Here is a 20,210-nt window from a genome sequence, read left to right as displayed (position 1 = left end):
GAACAGAACAAACGGTGATATGGCCAGGTAGGAACGTACACACACACACACACACACAGATGGCCGACATTGATTTATTGATCTCCGAGGTGGTTTAGCAGCGATGCCCTTCTCTCCCCGCATCGACACACATGTTCAAAGTAAGGCCCCCCCCCACCCCCCCTCGAAGTATTAACCCATTGAGACCTGAAGCCGATTCTACATGTCGCCTAAATCTCAACAGTTTTCTGAAAAACGTATGTTTCTATATCAGTGGTGCTCAATCTTTTTCATGTCAAGGACCCCCAAAATGATATGTATTTGGCCGCGGAACCCCATCAAAATATTTTGTTCCAGGGACCCCCAGAAGCAAAGATTTGAGTTAAAAATGTTCGCTTTAAAAATATATATATTCAAAGATTTGCACACATTTTCACGAATTTTCAAAAATAGCAGATCTACAAGCTCGTAGCGCGGCACTCGGTGCCGCGCTACGAGCTTGTATATCTGCTATTTTTGAATAGCCCAAAGTGTAAAATAATGCTTTTTTAGCTCAAATCTAAAAATGACACAGTTCCAGGTCTTAATGGGTTAATACACAGGCAGCTAAGATGGCAGCTAGGGGGCCTTGGGGGTTAGACGGACATGGCCGGTGAAATTCCAAGGTAATACAATTCATTTCTCTGCCCATGATGGAAATTGCATTTCTCAAAATAGACAGAATAAAGGACGCATCTTTCTTGATGGGCTTTTTAAAAATATATATATAAGTCAACGTGGTCCCATGATGAGGGCTGTACATGCTCATAGTATACGTGCGGAAAGATGGAGATGTTCCATACCTCCCATGGTTCAAAGTAGTAGCACGAGGACAAAGACCTTGAAGCATGAATTGCATTTATTTTGTATCTCCTGTTGAATGAAAATGTGACTGTAGCACATTCGTTGAAGCCTTATGAAGATCTGTGTGGATTTAGCTCATATCGTGTCTGTCAGGTGGAAACCTTGTACGTCCAAAACCATTCCTTTTTTATTAAGCAAATGTTCGCTTTAAAAAATATATATATTCAAAAGGTTTGCAGAAATGTATTTAAAAAGAAATAGCAGATCTACAAGCTCATAGCGCGGCACTCGGTGCCGCGCTATGAGCTTGTAGATCTGCTATTTTTCAATAGCCAAAGTATAAAAGGTTAAAATGATTGTGATGCTATGTTAACACATTTTCCTATGGATTTAGCTCACATTGCAACGCGTTGTGAGTTTGTAGATCTGCTATTTTAAATTTTGGAGATACAAGGTTTCTGCATGCCCGACAGCGACGATTATGGAATTCTGCAATGTCCGTGACAGATGGGGTTTGATTAGAAAGATCAAATCAGCACTTGAAATCAGCCAATCAAGTGAGCCTTTTTTTTTTCTTTCTCCCCACCGCGTACCAAACAAACAACGGCTAAGGAAATGTAGCCATCATTAAAGAAAGACAGACGACATGAGTCACCCTGTCTGTCACTCCTGAGTTGAATCACTCCTAGATGAGCACATCGACTTGCTCTTTTGGTGCGGCGGAAGTCCAGCACGCCTTGAGACTGGAGGACTGGCCATATGGGCTGGAAGCTGTGCGTCATTCTGTTACAACAATTAGGATATGCGTCAATACGCAACTTTGTTTATCTCAGTATAAAAAAATGTAATACAGTACGTAGGCTACTCTTAATGTACCCTCTAAAACCAAACCAACTCGGCTGATGTGACCTCAGAGGCTCACCCACGCCCCCAACTATAGGCACAGCGATATTTTATTTGAAATAAAAGGAACAAAATATGCACATAGGCACATACAGTATCGTGGGGTGGAAATGTCCAAAACCGTTCAAATAGAATTCAAATAAAAAAATAGCAAAAGTATCAGATCTACAAGCTCGTAAAGCGCCGCTTCGCACCGCTTTTCGAGCTTGCAGATCTGCTACTTTTGTGTGACGCTGTTGTATGATCAATAAGGGCGTTAATTTACGAGAAAACACAAAGTTAAAATATGGAGATTAGATGGAGGTTTATGCCCGACATACAGTATGCTAGGGGAGGCAGTGGCTCAGGGGTAGAGTGGCCGGAGTTCCCAGTTCGATCCCGGGCTCCCCCAGAGTCGGTGTCGGGGTAACCCCCTAATTGCTCCCGATGAGCAGGTTGGCGCCTTGCATGGTTTTCTCCGCCATCGGTGTGTGAATGTGTGTGTGAATGGGTGAATGTAATGCACAATGGATAAAAGCTTTGGATAAAAAGCTCTATATAAATGCACCATTTACCATTTACAGTATGTTGCCTATGCCTTAACACGGCCGTGGGGGCTGACAGCATAATGTTTATCGCACCGTGGAGATCCGTCCGTGCTAATCTCATCTCGCGGCTATCAGTGGGTGGGCACACGCATATAGGCCTCTATAAGCATGGTGTGTCCGTGTCCATCATGTACCGTCTGTCGTATGTGTTGTGGGGAATCTTCTTGAATTAGGCCAAGACGGGATTGGGACCGGCTATCAGCAGGGGGGACCAGTTCCTCAACCTGAGTCAGATCAGCCATATTATCTTGACATCTTAGATTTAGCACGTCGCCCAGCAGTTCAGGGGCCAAACGTGGACGTTTCTAGACATGCTTACGCTCTCCCTCCTGGTGTCATGACGTTCGATAAGGGCAACGCATGGCGCTGACTTCACGTTTTTTTTTTTTTCCTTCTTATTTTGGCTAAGGAACGGCGAGGAGATTTAAAGCTCTACGTAGGAAAAGAGCTGCAAAGACCTTCTTTTAACCCATTGAGACCTGGAACGCATCTGTGTCATTTTTTGATATGAGCTAAAAAGCATTATTTTTTACACTTTGGGCTATTCAAGCCCAAAGTTATTTTTGAAAAATCGTGAAAATGGGTGAAAATCCTTGAATATATATATATTCTTTTAAAGCAAACATTAACTAAAATCTTTGCTTCTGGGGGTCCCTGGAACAACATATTTTGAGATGGGGGTCGGCGGCCAAATACATATAATTTTGGGGTCCTTGACATGAAAAAGTTTGAGAACCACTGATATTGAAACATACGTTTTTCAGAAAACTGTTAGGATTTAGAAGACATTAGTAAGAATCAGCCTCAGGTCTTAATGGGTTAATGCAGCAATTATGCGCTGTCGCATTGTGTAATCTAAAAAATAAACATGCGCCAGAATGAATTCCATACTGTACAGTATGTGTTTGCGATGTCATTGATAACAGCTGCTTCCCAGTCACGGGCTGTTTCTCTCCCAAATGTGGATTCCAGTCACGATCCCCATCAGTCCACTCTGAACAAAAAATGGCTGCAGAGATTTTTTTTTTTTCTTCCCGTGGCTGGATATAGAATCCAATGCTAAAGCCTCCAATGGGAGACACGATAACAAACCAGTTCAGCACTGAAATGTGAGGACAGCTGTCAGGTGTGACCGACTTTTCCCCCGGATGACTTTTCCCACAGCACTGTCTCCATGAAACATGGACATGAGGCTATACGGAACGGGGAGTGCAAGTAAACCTCCGTCTCTCTGCTGAAGCTCACAACATAGTAACAAGTTACCTCCACCCCCACACACCCCCCCCATCGGCAGCTCTGCACAGACTGGAACGCCACTCCACACTGTTTGAGTGTCAAAAAGCTTAACGAGTAGCTTTTCTATCAATGCCACTGCCTTCCTGCTATAGTCACTGTATGTTTTATCTTATTCCCTCTTATTCTGTCTTTTGTTTTTTGTCTAGAGCAGTGGTTCTCAAACTTTTTCGTGCCAAGGACCCCCAAATAGACACTTATTAGACCGCGGACCTCCATTTGAAAAGATAAGCCAGGGACCCCCAAAATAGAAGATTTTTAGGGCTCTCTAGCAGCGATTTCAACCATTTTAATTACAAGGACCCCCAGTTTGACATGCATTAGGCTACGGACCCCCATTTAATGGCATCTCTATCTCTGGGACCCCAATTCATATTGTAAAATCAATGTTAATTTAACTCTGAGAGTGTACAAATGGAACCAAATGGACCCGTTAGGGTCCATTTGGTTCCATTTGTACACTCTCAGAGTTACAGACCCATAAGAGTCCATTTGGTCCCTGTCCATCCTTTAGCTGGGGACCCCCTGGAACCCCCTCAGGTACCCCTGGGGGTCCCCGGACCCCACTTTGAGAACCAATGGTCTAGAGTAGACATTGTAGACTTTTTAATGTAGAGTACATTTCATAATATAAAAATGATGTCAATTGTCAAAGTGAAATGAATGAACAGAGTCTCTTCTCAGAACACATGGCTTTTTCCTCCTCCGCCTTTTTGCCTGACTTTGTAGCGACACTCTTATTTTATTGACAGTGTCTGGACCTGAATAAGTTTGAGGCATCCCCCACCGAGGGACATCTGGTGAGCAAAGCCTTGGAGCTCCTCGAGGACGATAAATACTGGGCGGGCATTGTTTTTGAGAACCTGCTGCCCGACGCCGGCCTCCCCCCTCCGTACGTCAAGTACAAAATCCGCATGGACATCGACGAGATCGAGCGCACCGATGAGCTTAAGGAGAGGTAAGGTGATGCAAGCGAAAGTTATTCGTTAGATAACGTGGCAACTGACAGTTCCCTCAAAAAACTAAACCAAAATGTGATGTGTGAATGTTCTCCCTTCATTCTGTGTGACTTGCTTTTGCAAAGGCAAATATCTGAGCTATCATTTGCCCGTACTATACTAAGTTAGACAACACTGCATGGCCTGAAAATTCCTGCCTTGGGAAGATTTATTCTTTGAATGCACGGTTGTTAAGCCATTTAGACCGGGAACGCATCTGTGTGTCATTTCTTTGGCTATTCAAAAATAGCAGATATACAAGCTCATAGCGCGGCACCGAGTGCCGCGCTATGAGCTTGTAGATCTGCTATTTTTGAAAAATTGTGAAAATGTGTGCAAATCTTTGAATATATATATATATTTTTATAAAGCAAACATTTTTAAATCAAATCTTTGCTGCTGGGGGTCCCTGGAACAACATATTTTGAAAAAAAAACTGTTAGGATTTAGAAGATATCTGTAGAATCCCCAAAAGCTAAGATTTGAGTTACAAATGTTTGCTTTAAAAATATATATATTCAAAGATTCGCACACATTTTCAAGATTTTCCAAAAAATAGTTGCTCTACAAGCTCATAGCGCGGCTCTCGGTGCGGCGCTATGAGCTTGTGGAGCTACTGTTTTTGAACAGCCAAAGTATAAGATAGTGGTTAAAATCTAAAAATGACAGATGCTTTCCCGGTCTTAATGGGTTAAGCCCCAGCGATGATGCGCTGACAGTGGATATGAGACAATAACGGATGTACCGCTGCAACTTCCCGCCTATTCCTTCCTAACGCGGGACTGTGATGTGTGTCCTCATAACAAGGTCATGGTCTCCCGGCGCCCGAGACAGCGCCTTTAATGACCTGCGCTATATATGGGGAGGCTTCGCCTATCTGCAGGACATGATGGACCACGGCATCATACGGACGCACGTGGACGAGGCCCAGGCCCTCGGCGTTTTCGCCCAGCAGATGCCGTACCCTTGCTATACGGACGACGCGTGAGTACCGAGAAGCTTTTATCTGTCAGGCCCTGGTGATTAGAGGGAAAGGAAAGGGAAGAAGGTATTACCGCAATAACGTTCTGCTCCACTCCAGGGAGTTGCCACTCACTGCCTGCCACTACTGCACTGTGCTGAGTTATAGTTTTATCAGTTATTTAGGCTCTTCAAATTTCCCCGCGGAGACGTTGAAGATGCCACCTCTGTGTTTTTTTCTATTAGCCTCCTCTCTCTCTTGCGTTTGGTCTTTTTTTCCCTATACACGTGCAGTTGCGCGCACGCTCGTGTTTTTGGCCGTCGACCAAAAAAAATGAGGGAGGCTACCTTTCCCACTAATGTTAACCCATTAAGACGTGAGGCGATTAAAAAAAAAAACGAAATCCTAAAAATGTTTTGAAAAAAAAATCAAAAAAAATATTTTTCATGGTTTTTCAAAAATAGCTGATATACAAGCTCATGGCGCGGCACTCGGTGCCAAAGAAATGAAAAAAATGACACAGACACGTTCTCGGTCTTAATGCGTTAATATTCAAAGCCAGCGTTACATTTTATCCTGAAGGACATGGGTTGTGGTTAGGCAAGGGGGAAACAAACACAAATGAAGAGAGACGTCCCAGTCTATTGATTTTAGTCAAGCTGCAGATCCTGTCCCTGAATGCCCGATGCCGGCTTGAATTATTAAGGCTACTTGCTTAGATCCCTATCCTCCCTCCTTTCGTTTGAAATCAGCTTTCATCCTCAAATAAATAAGGTGTAGATACTATACCTCATATGCCTCACACAAGTCCATCATATCGTATGCTCAGATTGATAGGATCGCTCCGTTTCGTGTTGGCTAGGTATCCGTCAATAGTGCTGTCCTCTAGCACATTAGATCATTCGCCAAGGGAGAGAAATGATGCAGCAACGGCTCTTAATCTTCTGCAGCCCCAGATTTCCTCGGAGTCTGGGAAATTACTCCCATCCATGCAGCGTTATGATATCCATTAATAAAGGCAAAGCCCAGTGATGCCATCAAGAGAGGAGATAATTACCGGGGAGATTTAAACCCAGCCACACAATACAGCCCCTTTCCTTTCAGCAGATACAAAACAGTCACACCGCATGGGGATATCGCAGAGACTATGCAATTCATAAATACAATAAAGAAATCATGGTCTGTTAACCACATGAACCCTGGCATCTCCCTATTCTGGGCATTTCATAATGTGCGAACGTTCGGCAAAAAACGGGTGAACATTCGGTGAAAATAGCAGATCTACATGCTCAAAACATGACGCGTTATGAGCTCAGCTGTTTTCTGCGAAGAGATTTGGTGGAGAGAGGACACAAAAGGAGCTGACCAAATATAGACCCCTGGGGGGCCGCGGTCAACAAAGTATATATGGTTTAAGTGGTTACTGCTCCACCATATACGCATAGCCAACAAAGCCATATTCAATGGGTTGCAGGTGCAAAACTAAAAGAAACTCATAAAATAATTTTCGACACTGTTTTGAAGAAACCGTTGTGTTGCCAGTAATGTTTGTACAGTAAGTTGTTTTAAATCAGTGGTTCTCAAAGAGGGGTCCGGGAACGCCCAGGGGACGTTTAGGGAGTTCCAGGGGGTCCCCAGCAAAATGAGGAACAGTTTAATGACAGTAACCCTGTTTTATACTTCGGATATATTTGAAAATAGCACATCTACTGTACAAGCTCAGAATGGGTTGTAATGTGACGCATTGTGAGCTTATAGATCAACTATCATTTTGAAACACGCATCACAAAGGTTCTTTTAAGGGGGTGTCTGTCATAACATCTTTTTGAATGGGGGGTCCAAGGCCAAATATACATCAATTTGTGGATGCCTCATGCCTGACATGAAAATGTTTGAGAACCACTGTTTTAACCCATTAAGACCTGGAACTTTGTCATTTTTAGATTTGAGCTAAAAAGCTTTATTTTACACTTTGGGCTATTCAAAAATAGCAGATATACAAGCTCATAGCGCGGATCTGCTATTTTTGAAAAATCGTGAAAATGTGTGCAAATCTTTGAATATATACATATTTTTAAGCGAACATTTTTAACTCAAATCTTTGCTTCTGGGGGTCCCTGGAACAAAATATTTTGATGGGGGTACATATACATATAATTTTGGGGGTCCTTGACATGAAAAAGATTGAGCACCACTGATATAGAAACATACGTTTTTCAGAAAACTGTTGAGATTTAGGAGACATGTAGAATCGGCTTCAGGTCTCAATGGGTTAAATGACGGCGCTCTGATAGATGCCTTGGAGACATGCAATGAGAAAATACTAGTGCTATTAAAACCACATTGGCAGTAATGGTTTTATTGATTTAGTCTTCGCCTTTGTGTGCTAGTGGTTCTCCATGAAAAACCTAGCTCCCCATGACTGATAATCGCGCTGTGGTTCCATGATTCTCTGCAGCTATCAAAGCACTGCAATATTTTCCACTTGCGTTCAACACATCCAGATCATGCGTCTATATACCATACTGTAGCCTACGTTCCTGTTGACCGTTTTGCCTTTGGAAGAATCCAAGAATTCTACAAGGAATTTGTCACAGTGGAGTTGGTGAGGTGGTGAAATAAAATATACATTTTTATATTTGGTTCTCAAAAATATAAATAAAATTAGAGATAAATATAGAAAACTGTCTATTTTTTTCGACTATCGAATTTAAAAAGGTTACAATGCGTTGTGGAATTTTAATATTTAAGGACATCTGGTTGAAGACTTTAAAAAAAAATTGTATCCACCTGTTTCCTAGGCTTTTCACTGTGTTCCACTTCCTGTCTTTTGATCCAATGAAATCCAATGAAACCGGTCAGATGACTAATGATATCCAATGAAATCCGACAGGAAGTGGAAAACACAAGCCTAGGAAACAGGTGGATACAGTAATCGCGTCCTTGGGTTTTTGAAAGGCGCTATATAAATTCAAGTTATTATTATTACTAGTATTATTATTATTAGTAGTAGTAGTAGTATTACTATTTTTAATGTAATAACAAGCTCATATTATAATTCCAGACATTTTCCTCAGTTTGGCATGACAAAAACCCTGCAAACAGTGCAGAGGCAATCGGGTACCACGTACCATCTTAGTACAAGTCAAGAGTTGGAAATAGATTTCTTGCTGCTTTGTGATTTATTGTATGCAAACTGTATGCCATGTAAGGAAATGGTTCTTAGACGAGAAGTGCTCAGCCTTGTGATAACGATCTGAGATTAGACAATCAAAGTATGGTTTATTTCCTAACACCAAGCCCATTGTCTCAGTTTCCTCATTCTAAAACAAGGGATTAATAATTACAGAAGATAAATGGGAGCCATAAAGCAGTGCAATACCCTCAATCCCTCCGCCATTTACTCTTTCGCCCGCTTAGCCATTTGGGCATTTCCGTAAATTATATTCCGTAAATTATTAACACTTGAAAACTGTTATTTCATTCATAAATAATTGAGGGTGGAATCACAAGAAGGAAGATGCACTAAACGCAGGCAGGCATGATGCGATGGAGCCATCCTGGTAATTATTTTCATCTGCCATTGTGTTGTCGCCAGCCAAAAGCAATGGAAGAGCATTGTGCATTCAGATGAACATGTTTGTACTGCACTGTAATGGTTTCTCACTTAACGCATTAAGACCTGAGGCAGCGTCTAAAAAAATCAAAATCCTAACAATTTTTCGGAAAAAAATATAAAAGAATAATTTTCACGATTTTTCAAAAATAGCAGATCTACAAGCTCGTAGCGCGGCACTCGGTGCCGCGCTATGAGCTTGTATATCTGCTATTTTTGAATAGCCAAAGACATCTAAAGTGACACAGATGCGTTCCAGGTATCAATGGGTTAAACCAAGGGACTAATCTGACTTTAAAATGTAATCTTAAAAAAGAATAAAGACAGCAGAGAATTCAGGTATTCTTAGATGTCTCATTAACATAAAATAGAGCTACCTTGAGAATATGAAATGGGTATTTTTTATCAACAGAAAGGATAGACTGATGAAAAAGGCATCATTGCTATAGCAATGATGAGTGTAATGTCTTCAGTGCCAACTAGAAAATGAAATGCATTTACCTGCAAATTTGATGAATTATGAAAGTTTGCAAGGAAGATAGAATCTCTGAATACATACACATACTTCAGTTTGTCCATTGTGTATTAACAACGCACGCACACACACAATGCTGTAGATTATTCACTTTCCTCTCTCTCTCTCCTTGTTTTAAACCTTGTCCTCTTGGGTTCAAAATACATTATATAGTACATATATAATACATTTGAACCTTAAACTGTCTCAACATGAAGGCTGAAGGTCAGATCTTGACCCCTGTGGTGTTGATATGACCTCATAGGCTATTATGTCAGAGGCACACAGGATGGACATGAGAACACAATACAGCACCAGGAATATTGTAGCGTATGTAGCCTTTTAGCCACCTTAACCACTTAAACTGTATACACTTCACTGTACATCAAAGAGCGAAAATAGCAGATCTATAAGTATGCGTTGTGATCTGCTATTTTTGTTGAATGTTTTCCTATTTTTGTCTCGATTGTTTGATTATTATGACATTTACAGAATATAGACACTAGGGTTCATGTGGTTAATGTACTCATTGTTGCTTTGTGACTTTCCTATACAGCAGAGCACATGTAGAATAATTAATTCATGTTTTGAGTCATGAAAATAAGATATATGCGTCACCCTGGGGTGTGGCTAGCGTCTGAAATATTTGGTTTTGGGTGGTGATGCTCATTGTTCAGCTGTGGTTATTTTGTGAAAGATGGTAACTAATTGAATTAGTTAACTCAAGTAATTAAATTACAGGTAATTTTACAGGTACATTTAACAATAAGATGGCTATACAAATTGCATTTTCTTAACATGTAATTGTCTATTTTATTTATAGCCTTATTGCAGGTACATGTACTCTAGTACTACAGTACCAGTGACTGATGTAGAAGCGCTTATTCTGTGCTAAATGTATGGCTAACTGAATTCTGTGGGCAACCCTGCATGAATGTACTGTATTTCATAAACTAACTCACTTTCCTCAGATTATATTACAATATACTGCATCCACAAGTTTAGACCTTCTCTTCTTATTCCATAAAATATAAAACAATTACAATTTAGAGATATTTTTGATATTTTGGTCGATACCTGTGATTTGTCGCCGGATTTATAACTTCAAACGAAACATTTTGTCTAGCTTATCTTAATAATATTGATAATTCTGTCTCATGAATTCCCTATCACCAGACAGCCAGCCGACTCAGGGGTTCATTCGGCTTGAAATGAGTCTGAAAAAGATTTCGTTGGCTGCCATAGTTGCGCGGCGCGGGGCTCTCGGCCCGAGCTCTGATCCTCTATCTCTTGATTTACTGCAAAGCCAGTCTCCCACAGCTCCCCTAAATTTAGGTCACGGATGCCAATGTAAGTGGAGACCTGTAACACAGACCCGCTAGGAGTTCTATTACTTAAGCACCTTTTGATCGATTAGGGAATGTATAATTCAACAGCATCTGGTGGCAAGGTTGTCAGAGTCAGACGTGGTGTGCATGACTGAATCCCCACCAACCCCCCCCCCCCCCCCCCCCCTCCTCCCTCCGTAAGGGAGTTGAAGTAGGAGTTAACGGACACAATTCGACAGACATTAAGCGGATGATGAGCGAGAATCGGCAGTATGGTGTGATGCCAGATTTGGCATTCTGTATCTCATGCAATCATGACCAGAGGCTTAATCGTGGTATTTAAAGAGCCCTGGTCTGTGCTCCCTGCAGTTGGAAGCTACTACTATTATATAAAACATTTTAGTTGGCTTCCATCTCGTGTCTTTGGTTTAATTATACATATTTAGACATTCCTTTTAGTTTACCTTCGAGGTTCAATCTGACATAAGAGCAATAATAAATGAATACATGAATAAAACTGGAACGTTGTAAATCCAGTGCGCTCAGTGGAGCACAAATATCTGCCCGGGAGCCACACGCTGCTGTGCACGTTGTATGAAAAGGCACAGTGCAATGGTGGGAAGCCTTATGATAGGATGCTGATCGTTAACCCTGTAAGACCTGGAACGCATCTGTGTCACTTATTGATTTGAGCAAAAAAAAAGCATTATTTTACACTTTGGCTATTCAAAAATAGCAGATATACAAGCTCGTAGCGCGGCACCGAGTGCCGCGCTACGAGCTTGTAGATCTGCTATTTTAGAAAAATCGTGAAAATGTGTGCAAATCTTTGAATATACAGTATATTGTTTAAAGCGAACATTTCTAACTCTTTTCTTTGCTTCTGGGGGTCCCTGGAACGAAATATTTTGAGATGGGGGGTCGGCGGCCAAATACATATCATTTTGGGGGTCCTTGACATGAAAAAGATTGAGCACCACTCGCCACTGATATAGAAACATTAGTTTTTTTCAGAACACTGTTGGGATTTAGAAGACATTTTGAGAAATCGGCTTCAGTTCTCGATGGGTTAATGACTTGTGTCAATTATGTTTGTACAGGGCCAGACTGGGATCGTCGCAAATCAGGCCAGACATGTAAATGACAGCAGCTCCCATTTTCTGTCCAAATTGGCAATGAACGATGTCTGTCTATCCAAGTAATACAAACTGGACCATTTGGGGAAATTACAAAAGTGTGGCTGCCTTGCCTCTCCATCGGGACCTGAGGAATCCGCAGGGGGGAATTTGTGTTTCTACGACACACGGTACAACTTTTCATATGTGTGGTGCTGCCCCCTGTGGGTCAAATTGAAATTTAGGGTTGATCGGACGCTGCCTTCATGTTTTTGGCGTTTTTTTCCCTCTCAAGTAAGCCTCTCCCATAAACTGTTTCTATCACATGAGTTCATGTGTAGCAGTGGAGTAGCTAAACGTATGTTTTGAGGAAAAAAAAAGTTTTAATCTAATTATGCAGAAAGTGTCGTGGCCTATCATCATAACCGTTATTTAACCCATTGAGACCTGAAGCCGGTTCTACATGTCTCCTAAATCTCAACAGTATTCTTAAAAACGTATGTTTCTATATCAGTGGTGCTCAAACATTTTCATGTCAAGCACCCCCAAAATTATATGTATTTGGCCACGGACCCCCATCAAAATATGTTATTCCAGGGACCCCCAGAAGCAAAGATTTGAGTTAAAAATGTTCGCTTTAAAAATATATATATTCAAAGATTTGCACACATTTTCAAGATTTTTCAAAAATAGCAGATCTACAAGCTCATAGCGCGGCACTCGGTGCCGCGCTATGAGCTTGTATATCTGCTATTTTTGAATAGCCAAAGTGTAAAATAATGCTTTTTAGCTCAAATCTAAAAAATCCAGGTCTTAAAGGGTTAAACTCGGAGTACAATTGAGGGGCAGGGCCCTCATTTTTTAATGTAGCCGAGGTAACAATACAGAACACAATACGCAAGAGGTAGAGTCATCCATATGGGGTTGCGTCATGAACCTTTGAATCCAGAGAAAATAAAATTTGACTCTACTAGTCCATACCCGTGGGGGGATATGCGCACATGATCTGGCAACCCGGGAGCCAGCGAACACAAAAACGCTGATAAACAGCTGAGATTTGGTGAAATCGAATAACGGGCTTCGCTGTTCCGTGCACATGGTAATCGTGAATGGCTTAGTGCAATTTCAGATCAATTGCTCCAGCCACTGAGGAGAACCGGGCAGAACAGTTTTGGTCTCACCACGCACTACAAACAAACAGACAGAGGTTTCTCAAATTATAGGAGGATGGGATATGGCCTAAAGTTCAAGACTGAAAGGCCAACACGTCAAGTGGGCTGTTATACTGCCACCATGAGGCTGATTTGAAAAATATGCCTCTGGCAGCATGTAAACGAAATACGACGCTGATCGGTCGAGTAGTTTGCGAGATATCCTGCGGAGAGTGTAACACGCAAACACAAATGCGAGCGAAAACCTCCGGCCCACTTCGCCCTGGTGGAGATAAAAGCCTGTGTGGGGTTTCAGTGTTGTCTGCCGCTTTGGGGGATTGAGCTCCTTAAAATGTTGGTGTCAACCGATGCTTTCTTTGCGGCTCAGAAAGCTTCCTGTGAACGTGATCTATCCCTTGTGGGAAGGCAGAAGTGTCCTCAGAACGGAGTCTCATTCGAGTTCTCAAATAACTGCTCTTCCGCCTACAGTAGCCTCGGTGGAACTAACTTAATCTGTGTGTGTTCGAGTATTGACTCGTGCAGACCTTTATGGCAGGGCATCGCTCTTTCCATACTAATGTTTCTCCAGGTGTTCTGACCTGATATTTTCAATGCCAAACATTCTTCTATGGAGAAAATCTGCATAAAACATGCATTTTCCAATGTTATTCCTATCATATTAGTTTATTTCGTTGTGAAAGTGAACGCCTTCTGAAGCAGAAAACATAGGCTCCAAACTTACTGTAGTTGTCGGTGCCAACTGGAAAACCCGAAACCACTGACAGCAAATTGGAGGCTGATTTTGTACCGTCCTACAAGGCGATAAGCCTCGTTTTATTGCGATGCTGACAGGTGTGAACCACAAAATGAGTCCGTCCGTGTCCTAGTAAAATCACCCCGGTGCTGTCATTATACTCATAAAATTGGTCTCTCATTCAAGGCATACAGACAGGTGAAGACATATTTTGAGATGGGGTCCGTGGTCAAATACATTTTGGGGTCCTTGACATGAAAGAGTTTGAGAACCACTGACCTAGTTTCATAGGTTTTTTTTTTTTTCTTCAGGCTTCAGTGTTTGTCTTTTGGTCAAAAGTATAACACCATTTCACTTTGGAAATATTTCACAAGGTTGTGCACGCTTGAAAATGTTTGTTTTGTATTTGTTGCCAGGCCTTCGTACATGTATAATGTAAATACAGTATCACCAGTGGTGGAAAAAGTACTCAAATGTTTTATTTAAGTAAAAGTATCAATACTGCAATGTAGAAGTACTCTGTTACAAGTAAAAGTACGGAATTCAAAATGTACTTGAGTAAAAGTGCAAAAGTATTGGTATCAAAATGTACTTAAAGTACCAAAAGTAAAAGTACTAAAATGTTTGAAAATAGCCGATCTACAAGCTCACAACGTGTCGCATCGCGACGCGTTGTGAGCTCGTAGATCGGCTATTTTCAAATAGCCTAGGTATAAAATGGGGCTGAAGTGGTTAATGTATCTTTTATAATGTAATAATGTATATGTCAAAAGTAACTAGTGACTAAAGTTTTCAAATAATTGTAGTGGAGTAAAAGTACAATATTTTCCTCTGAGATGTAGCGGAGTAGAGGTAAAAGTAATACTCCAGTAAAGTCAAAATACGTCAACATTGTACTGCTTTATGTACAGTACTTGAGTAAACGTACTTAGTTACTTTCCACCACTGCTTGCCAGGCCTTCGTACATGCATAATGTAAATGTAGTATCACCTAATGAACCCAACTTAGATCTCATCATGATACACTTATGTTTTACATCACCTATTATATTTAGTAAATATCCATAGCTCCTGTCCCCACAATACAGCCTTCCCTATAATAACAACTTTCTGCAGACACAGGCAGGTATTAAAACTCTCCTCTCTATTCTTGACTACTGCTGTTATATTGTGGAGAAAGGGGCAGGTGAAGCCTTTTGTAAAAGGCTCTTCTCATCTAGTAAATGGACTTCAAGCTACCCAAGCAGATTGTGCAGTAATTCACAATTAATATGAAACATTGGTCTGCAATACTACTGTACGGTACGTCTATCGATTGCCTGGTATGTGTCTTTTTATCAACCCTTTGGGGAGCTACTGGCCATGTTACACTCTGAAAGGTCTGCTCCTGCTAACTAGAGAAAATCTTTTTAATGAGAAAGGAGGAGGAGGAGGGGGGGAAAGAAACTCCTCACTACTGCTCCCACATCACCTTGTGAAAAAAAAGCCTTCATTGTCCAGGGCAAATTAGCAATTAAGGGAAGTAGGCCTTAGACTGAGCCGTTTTCACCTGGCAGGGATTCAATAAGCTCTTCAACAAATCACTCGCCCCCCAAAAAGTTAGAGCCAAAATGAATTTAATGTAAATGTAGTGGAAATGTACTTGTGATCAAATCCTTTTGGTTCAACGGCTTGAAAGTAGCACGTCATTCTGATGATCACTGCATTATTCTCTTTGTGCGATGTAGTGTCCGTATCTTTGCTGAAGCAGTGCTTTGCTTGCATTACGACCTTGTATTGATGGGCTGTAAGCGTGCGTAATACGTGAAATCCATAAATGGTCCAAAATCTATTTGATATATCCCTTTCACTGGTCTAATGACTCAGAGGTAGCACTTTGTTATATTGGCAGAGTAGGAAATATTGACATGGCATTTAGGTGGCATTATGAAGCCAGTTTAACCCATTAAAACCGGGAACGCATCTCTGTCATTTTAGATTTCTTTTCAAAAATAGCAGATATACAAGCTCATAGCGCGGCACTCGGTGCCGCGCTATGAGCTTGTAGATCTGCTATTTCTTCGAAAAATCGTTGGTCTTTGAATATGTATTTTTTTAAAGCAAACATTTCTAACTCAGATCTTTGCTTCTGGGGATTCTACAAATGTATTCTAAATCCTAAACAGTAATTTAAAAAATACGTATGTTGCTATAATTTCTCAAAAAAATGTATTTGGCCGTGGACCCCCATCTCAAAATATGTTGTTTCAGGGACCCCCGGAAGTTGTGAAAGAGTAAAAAATGTTCGCTTTAAAAAGTATATATATTCAAAGATATGCACAAATTTTCACGATTTAAAAAAAAAATAGTTTCTTTGGCTATTTTTGAATAGCCAAAGAAACCTTAAAATGACACACAGATGCGTTCCCGGTCTCAATGGGTTAATATCATCTTATTGTGTTGTAACAGCGTCCAATCATACATCATCTCTGGCATGGTGTGGGCCGCTAAATGGCTTGAATGAACTGATGCACCAGCTACATGAAGGTTAGCTTAATGTGTAATGGAAGGGGAAAAAATCCCCCTAACGCCACCTAATCTATAAAAGTCTTAGAGTCTTGATTGAAAATCTGTAGAGTGTGTCTCTTCCTGGACTTTCCATCATGACGCTGACATTTACAGCATCAACGTTTACTTGTTGCGTGGCTCTTTTGTTATTGAAAGGGAGGAGGTTATATGTACAGTATATGACTATAGATACTCTCCTTCGCTGCTGCACTTGTATTATCACAATTATGTATACTAGACCATACCCGGTCGACGCATCCGTGGGGGGATATGCGCACATGATCTGGCAACCCGGGAGGCAGTTCGTCCCATAGCTGGGCAGCCCCGTAACCATGGCGACAGTGTTTGACACAAAAACGCTAATAAGAAGCTGAGATTTGATGAAATTGAAAAACGGGCTTCACAGTTAAGTTCAGATGGTAATGGTCAATGGCTGTGTGCAAAATCAGAGCAATTGGTCCAGCCACTGAGGAGAACCGGGTAGCTTCACCTACTCACTCACTCACTCACTCACTCACCACTACAGACAGAGGTTACTAGAATTATAGTAGGATACTTGTTTGATATTTGCTGCGAAGTGATATATCTCACTGCATAAGAGACTGTGAGTCTATATCTGCTTACACACACACACACACACACACACACACACACACACACACACACACACACACACACACACACACACACACACACACACACACACACACACACACAGTATATTACTAGCACAAGAGACTGAGATGTTCGTTTTCTATTCTATTTTGAACTTGCATCTTACAGTATGTATATTTGACATTGTGCCATGCTATAAGACTTTTTTTTGTCTTTATTCTATATTCTTATGACTATTTTTTAAAACCGTAACATGTTGGGAGCTTGCACGAAAACACATTTCAACCACTCTTTTACACCTGTAAGCTTGTGATGTAACAATAAAGTTGACGTTGGTTAGCTCAAACGATGAAAGATTAAAGATTATCAAGATTAAAATGTCATATTTAGCAAATCCGAGGCGTGACAAAGGAAAATAAAATGGGAAATGTATGGGAAAATATATCATTTGCAAATTAGTGCCTCCGTTTCGGTTCAGTTCCCGTTTGGTCACAACAAATGTAATGCATCATAATCTGTCAAATAAACTGTTTTTCCTGGAGATGGGGAAATAGTCAACCATAGTGCACCTGCAGCCCATTGTTTCTGGTTTAACGTTTAACTGCCTGACATAAACATCTTTATATTGACACAGCGCTGGGGAGTGGACGGCAGATTAAAAACACATTACCTCCCCAACCTGGCAGCTTTGCTTCCTAATCGAAAGCTGCCCTGTCAATAATGCAATATACCTTGCCCTCTGTCAGCTTGAGGTCCTTACTTTTTTGATTGCCTTCTCGCCTAGGCCTGTCACAATCATTACATAATCGTCTGATCGCAATTGTTTTATATAATCGCAATTATTTTTGCATAATCGTCTCAATCAATTCCATGTTAAAAAATGTCATATTTAAAAAAAAAAATCAAAAATAGTGGAAATAGCCGATCTATAAGCTCAAAACGCGTCGCATCGCGACGCGTTTTGAGCTTATAGATCGGCTATTTCCACTATTAATGTTCATTTTTAAGTATAGAGTTATTTGTCATGTCTGCCCTGTGCAACTTTTGATTACGAAAGCTAAAAGCCAAACAGAAATGTAATTTTTATTCATAATAATGTTCCATTAATTTTCAACGACAGAAACACAATTAAATCATTAAAATTGTCAACTTAAATCTGTAACCGTGACAGCCCTATTGCCTTCCCCCTCCCCCCCCCACTCCTACAACCTAGCTTCATCCAGAGTATTGGAGGCATCCTGCCCATGTTCCTGGTGCTGGCGTTCATGTACACCGTGTGCATGACCATCAAAGGCCTGGTGCTAGAGAAGGAGCTCCGGCTCAAGGAGGTGCTGCGTGCCGTCGGCGCGCAGAACGGCGCGCTTTGGTTCGCGTGGTTCGCCGAGAACTGCATCTTGCTCACCGTTCCGTGTGCACTCATAAGCGTCATGGTTAAGGTCAGTATGTGAGGGGAGGCAAAGCCGCTAACGCAGGATGCAAATCACAGAGCACAACCTCGCAGTGGATGTTTGGGAAGTTTGGTTCATTTTTAGGGCCAATTTCAACCCCATAATAATTCTGTCCAAAACATGTTTGATTTGTTCATTGCTTTGTGTTTTGAGGAGAAATACACAGCAAACTATATTATGTATAGTTTGACATCAAAACTGTGGAATTTAGGTTAAAATCATTGAAGTTTCCCTTTAACCCCATTAAGACCTGGAACGCATCTGTGTCACTTTAGATTTCTTTGGCTATTCAAAAATAGCGGATCTACAAGCTCATAGCGCGGCACCGAGTGCCGCGCTATGAGCTTGTAGATCCGCTATTTTTGAAAAATCTTGAAAACATTTTTTTAGATAAAAAAAAAAAAAACTGTTTAGAACTGGATTTAGAAAAAAGACTTGCCTCAGGTCTTAATGGGTTAAGCTGAAACGCTGTATATTCTCCACCGAATGGCTAGGATAAAAGATGCTCACTGCTACCATCATTAAACACAAAGTCAGTGTTCTGCGGGAACTTTATACTGTATCTCCAAGGAGACCTTTTTTTCCTTTTTCTTTTACATTACTGCCCATATCTGCTCGACTTTTTAAATGAATTATCAGTAGTTTGCCCTAGTCCCAGAGTCATGGGCTATTTTCCACGTATCAGAAATAATGTTACCTGCCAAACCCAAACAAAAAATCCTGAGGCTCTTACAAGAAAGAGGCTGATAAGTGTGTGAATGAGCAACGCTTAGATTACTCCTAGGAGGTTCAGGTCAGAAAACAAAGGTTATGCTCTGTGATGTGATATTCCTGCTCGTGTTAATCACAAAACTAATTAACGTGCAATCAATCAAAAATGAAGTATGACCCGGGAATTCCTCAAATCAGCATGTAATATCTCCTCATTTGCCCTTCATTTCTTGTAATTGCATCACCTTCTCTTGTGTGCTTTGTGGGTAACGATATCCCTGGTGCGCTTTGAGAAAAAAATGTTGTAAAGAAAGATATCACGCAACAGTATTATGTGAGGAATTTGACGAGGTGATGAAAAATACGACATGCTTTATGGAGATGGAAGATCACTGTGTATTTCCAAGACTGACACTGTGGCTCTACTGCTGGATCAACGTGGTCCATAGAAATTGAGAAAACTGGGGAGTCACAAGTTTCTTGTGCCTGTATTGAAATGCTAGCGCTGTTAACTCGTAAAGACCGGGAACCGCATCTGTGTGTCATTTTTAGATTTATTTGGCTATTGAAAAATAGCAGATATACAAGCTCATAGCGCGGCACCGAGTGCCACGCTATGAGCTTGTATATCTGCTATTTTTGAAAAATCATGATAGGTGGGCAAATATTTGTTTTTTTTTCTTTTTTTTTGGCGGACATTTGTAACTCAAATCTTTGCTTCTGGGGGTTCCTGCAACTAAATATTTTACAAACGTTCGCTTTAAAAAATATATAATCCGAGATTTTGCCACGAATTTTCACGTTTAAAAAAAAATAGCAGATATACAAGATCATAGCGCGGCACTCG

General features: G+C 41.0%; 1 protein-coding gene across 1 annotated transcript in view; it reads left to right on the top strand.

The window, feature by feature from the left end:
* LOC311034377 (phospholipid-transporting ATPase ABCA1) overlaps positions 1–20,210 on the top strand; it is a gene marked incomplete at its 5' end in the record, with an annotated part of 244,246 nt that overhangs the window by 27,521 nt on the left and 196,515 nt on the right. The window contains 3 exons of the mRNA XM_084042257.1: positions 4,358–4,563; positions 5,411–5,587; positions 18,418–18,640. Of these exons, the coding sequence (XP_083898383.1) occupies positions 4,358–4,563; positions 5,411–5,587; positions 18,418–18,640 (606 nt within the window). The remainder of the gene's footprint in view (positions 1–4,357; positions 4,564–5,410; positions 5,588–18,417; positions 18,641–20,210) is intronic.

Source organism: Gymnoscopelus microlampas (genome assembly GCF_963454915.1).
Source record: "Gymnoscopelus microlampas genome assembly, chromosome: 19".
Lineage (NCBI taxonomy): Eukaryota > Metazoa > Chordata > Actinopteri > Myctophiformes > Myctophidae > Gymnoscopelus > Gymnoscopelus microlampas.
This window is presented reverse-complemented; position numbering and strand designations above follow the sequence as displayed.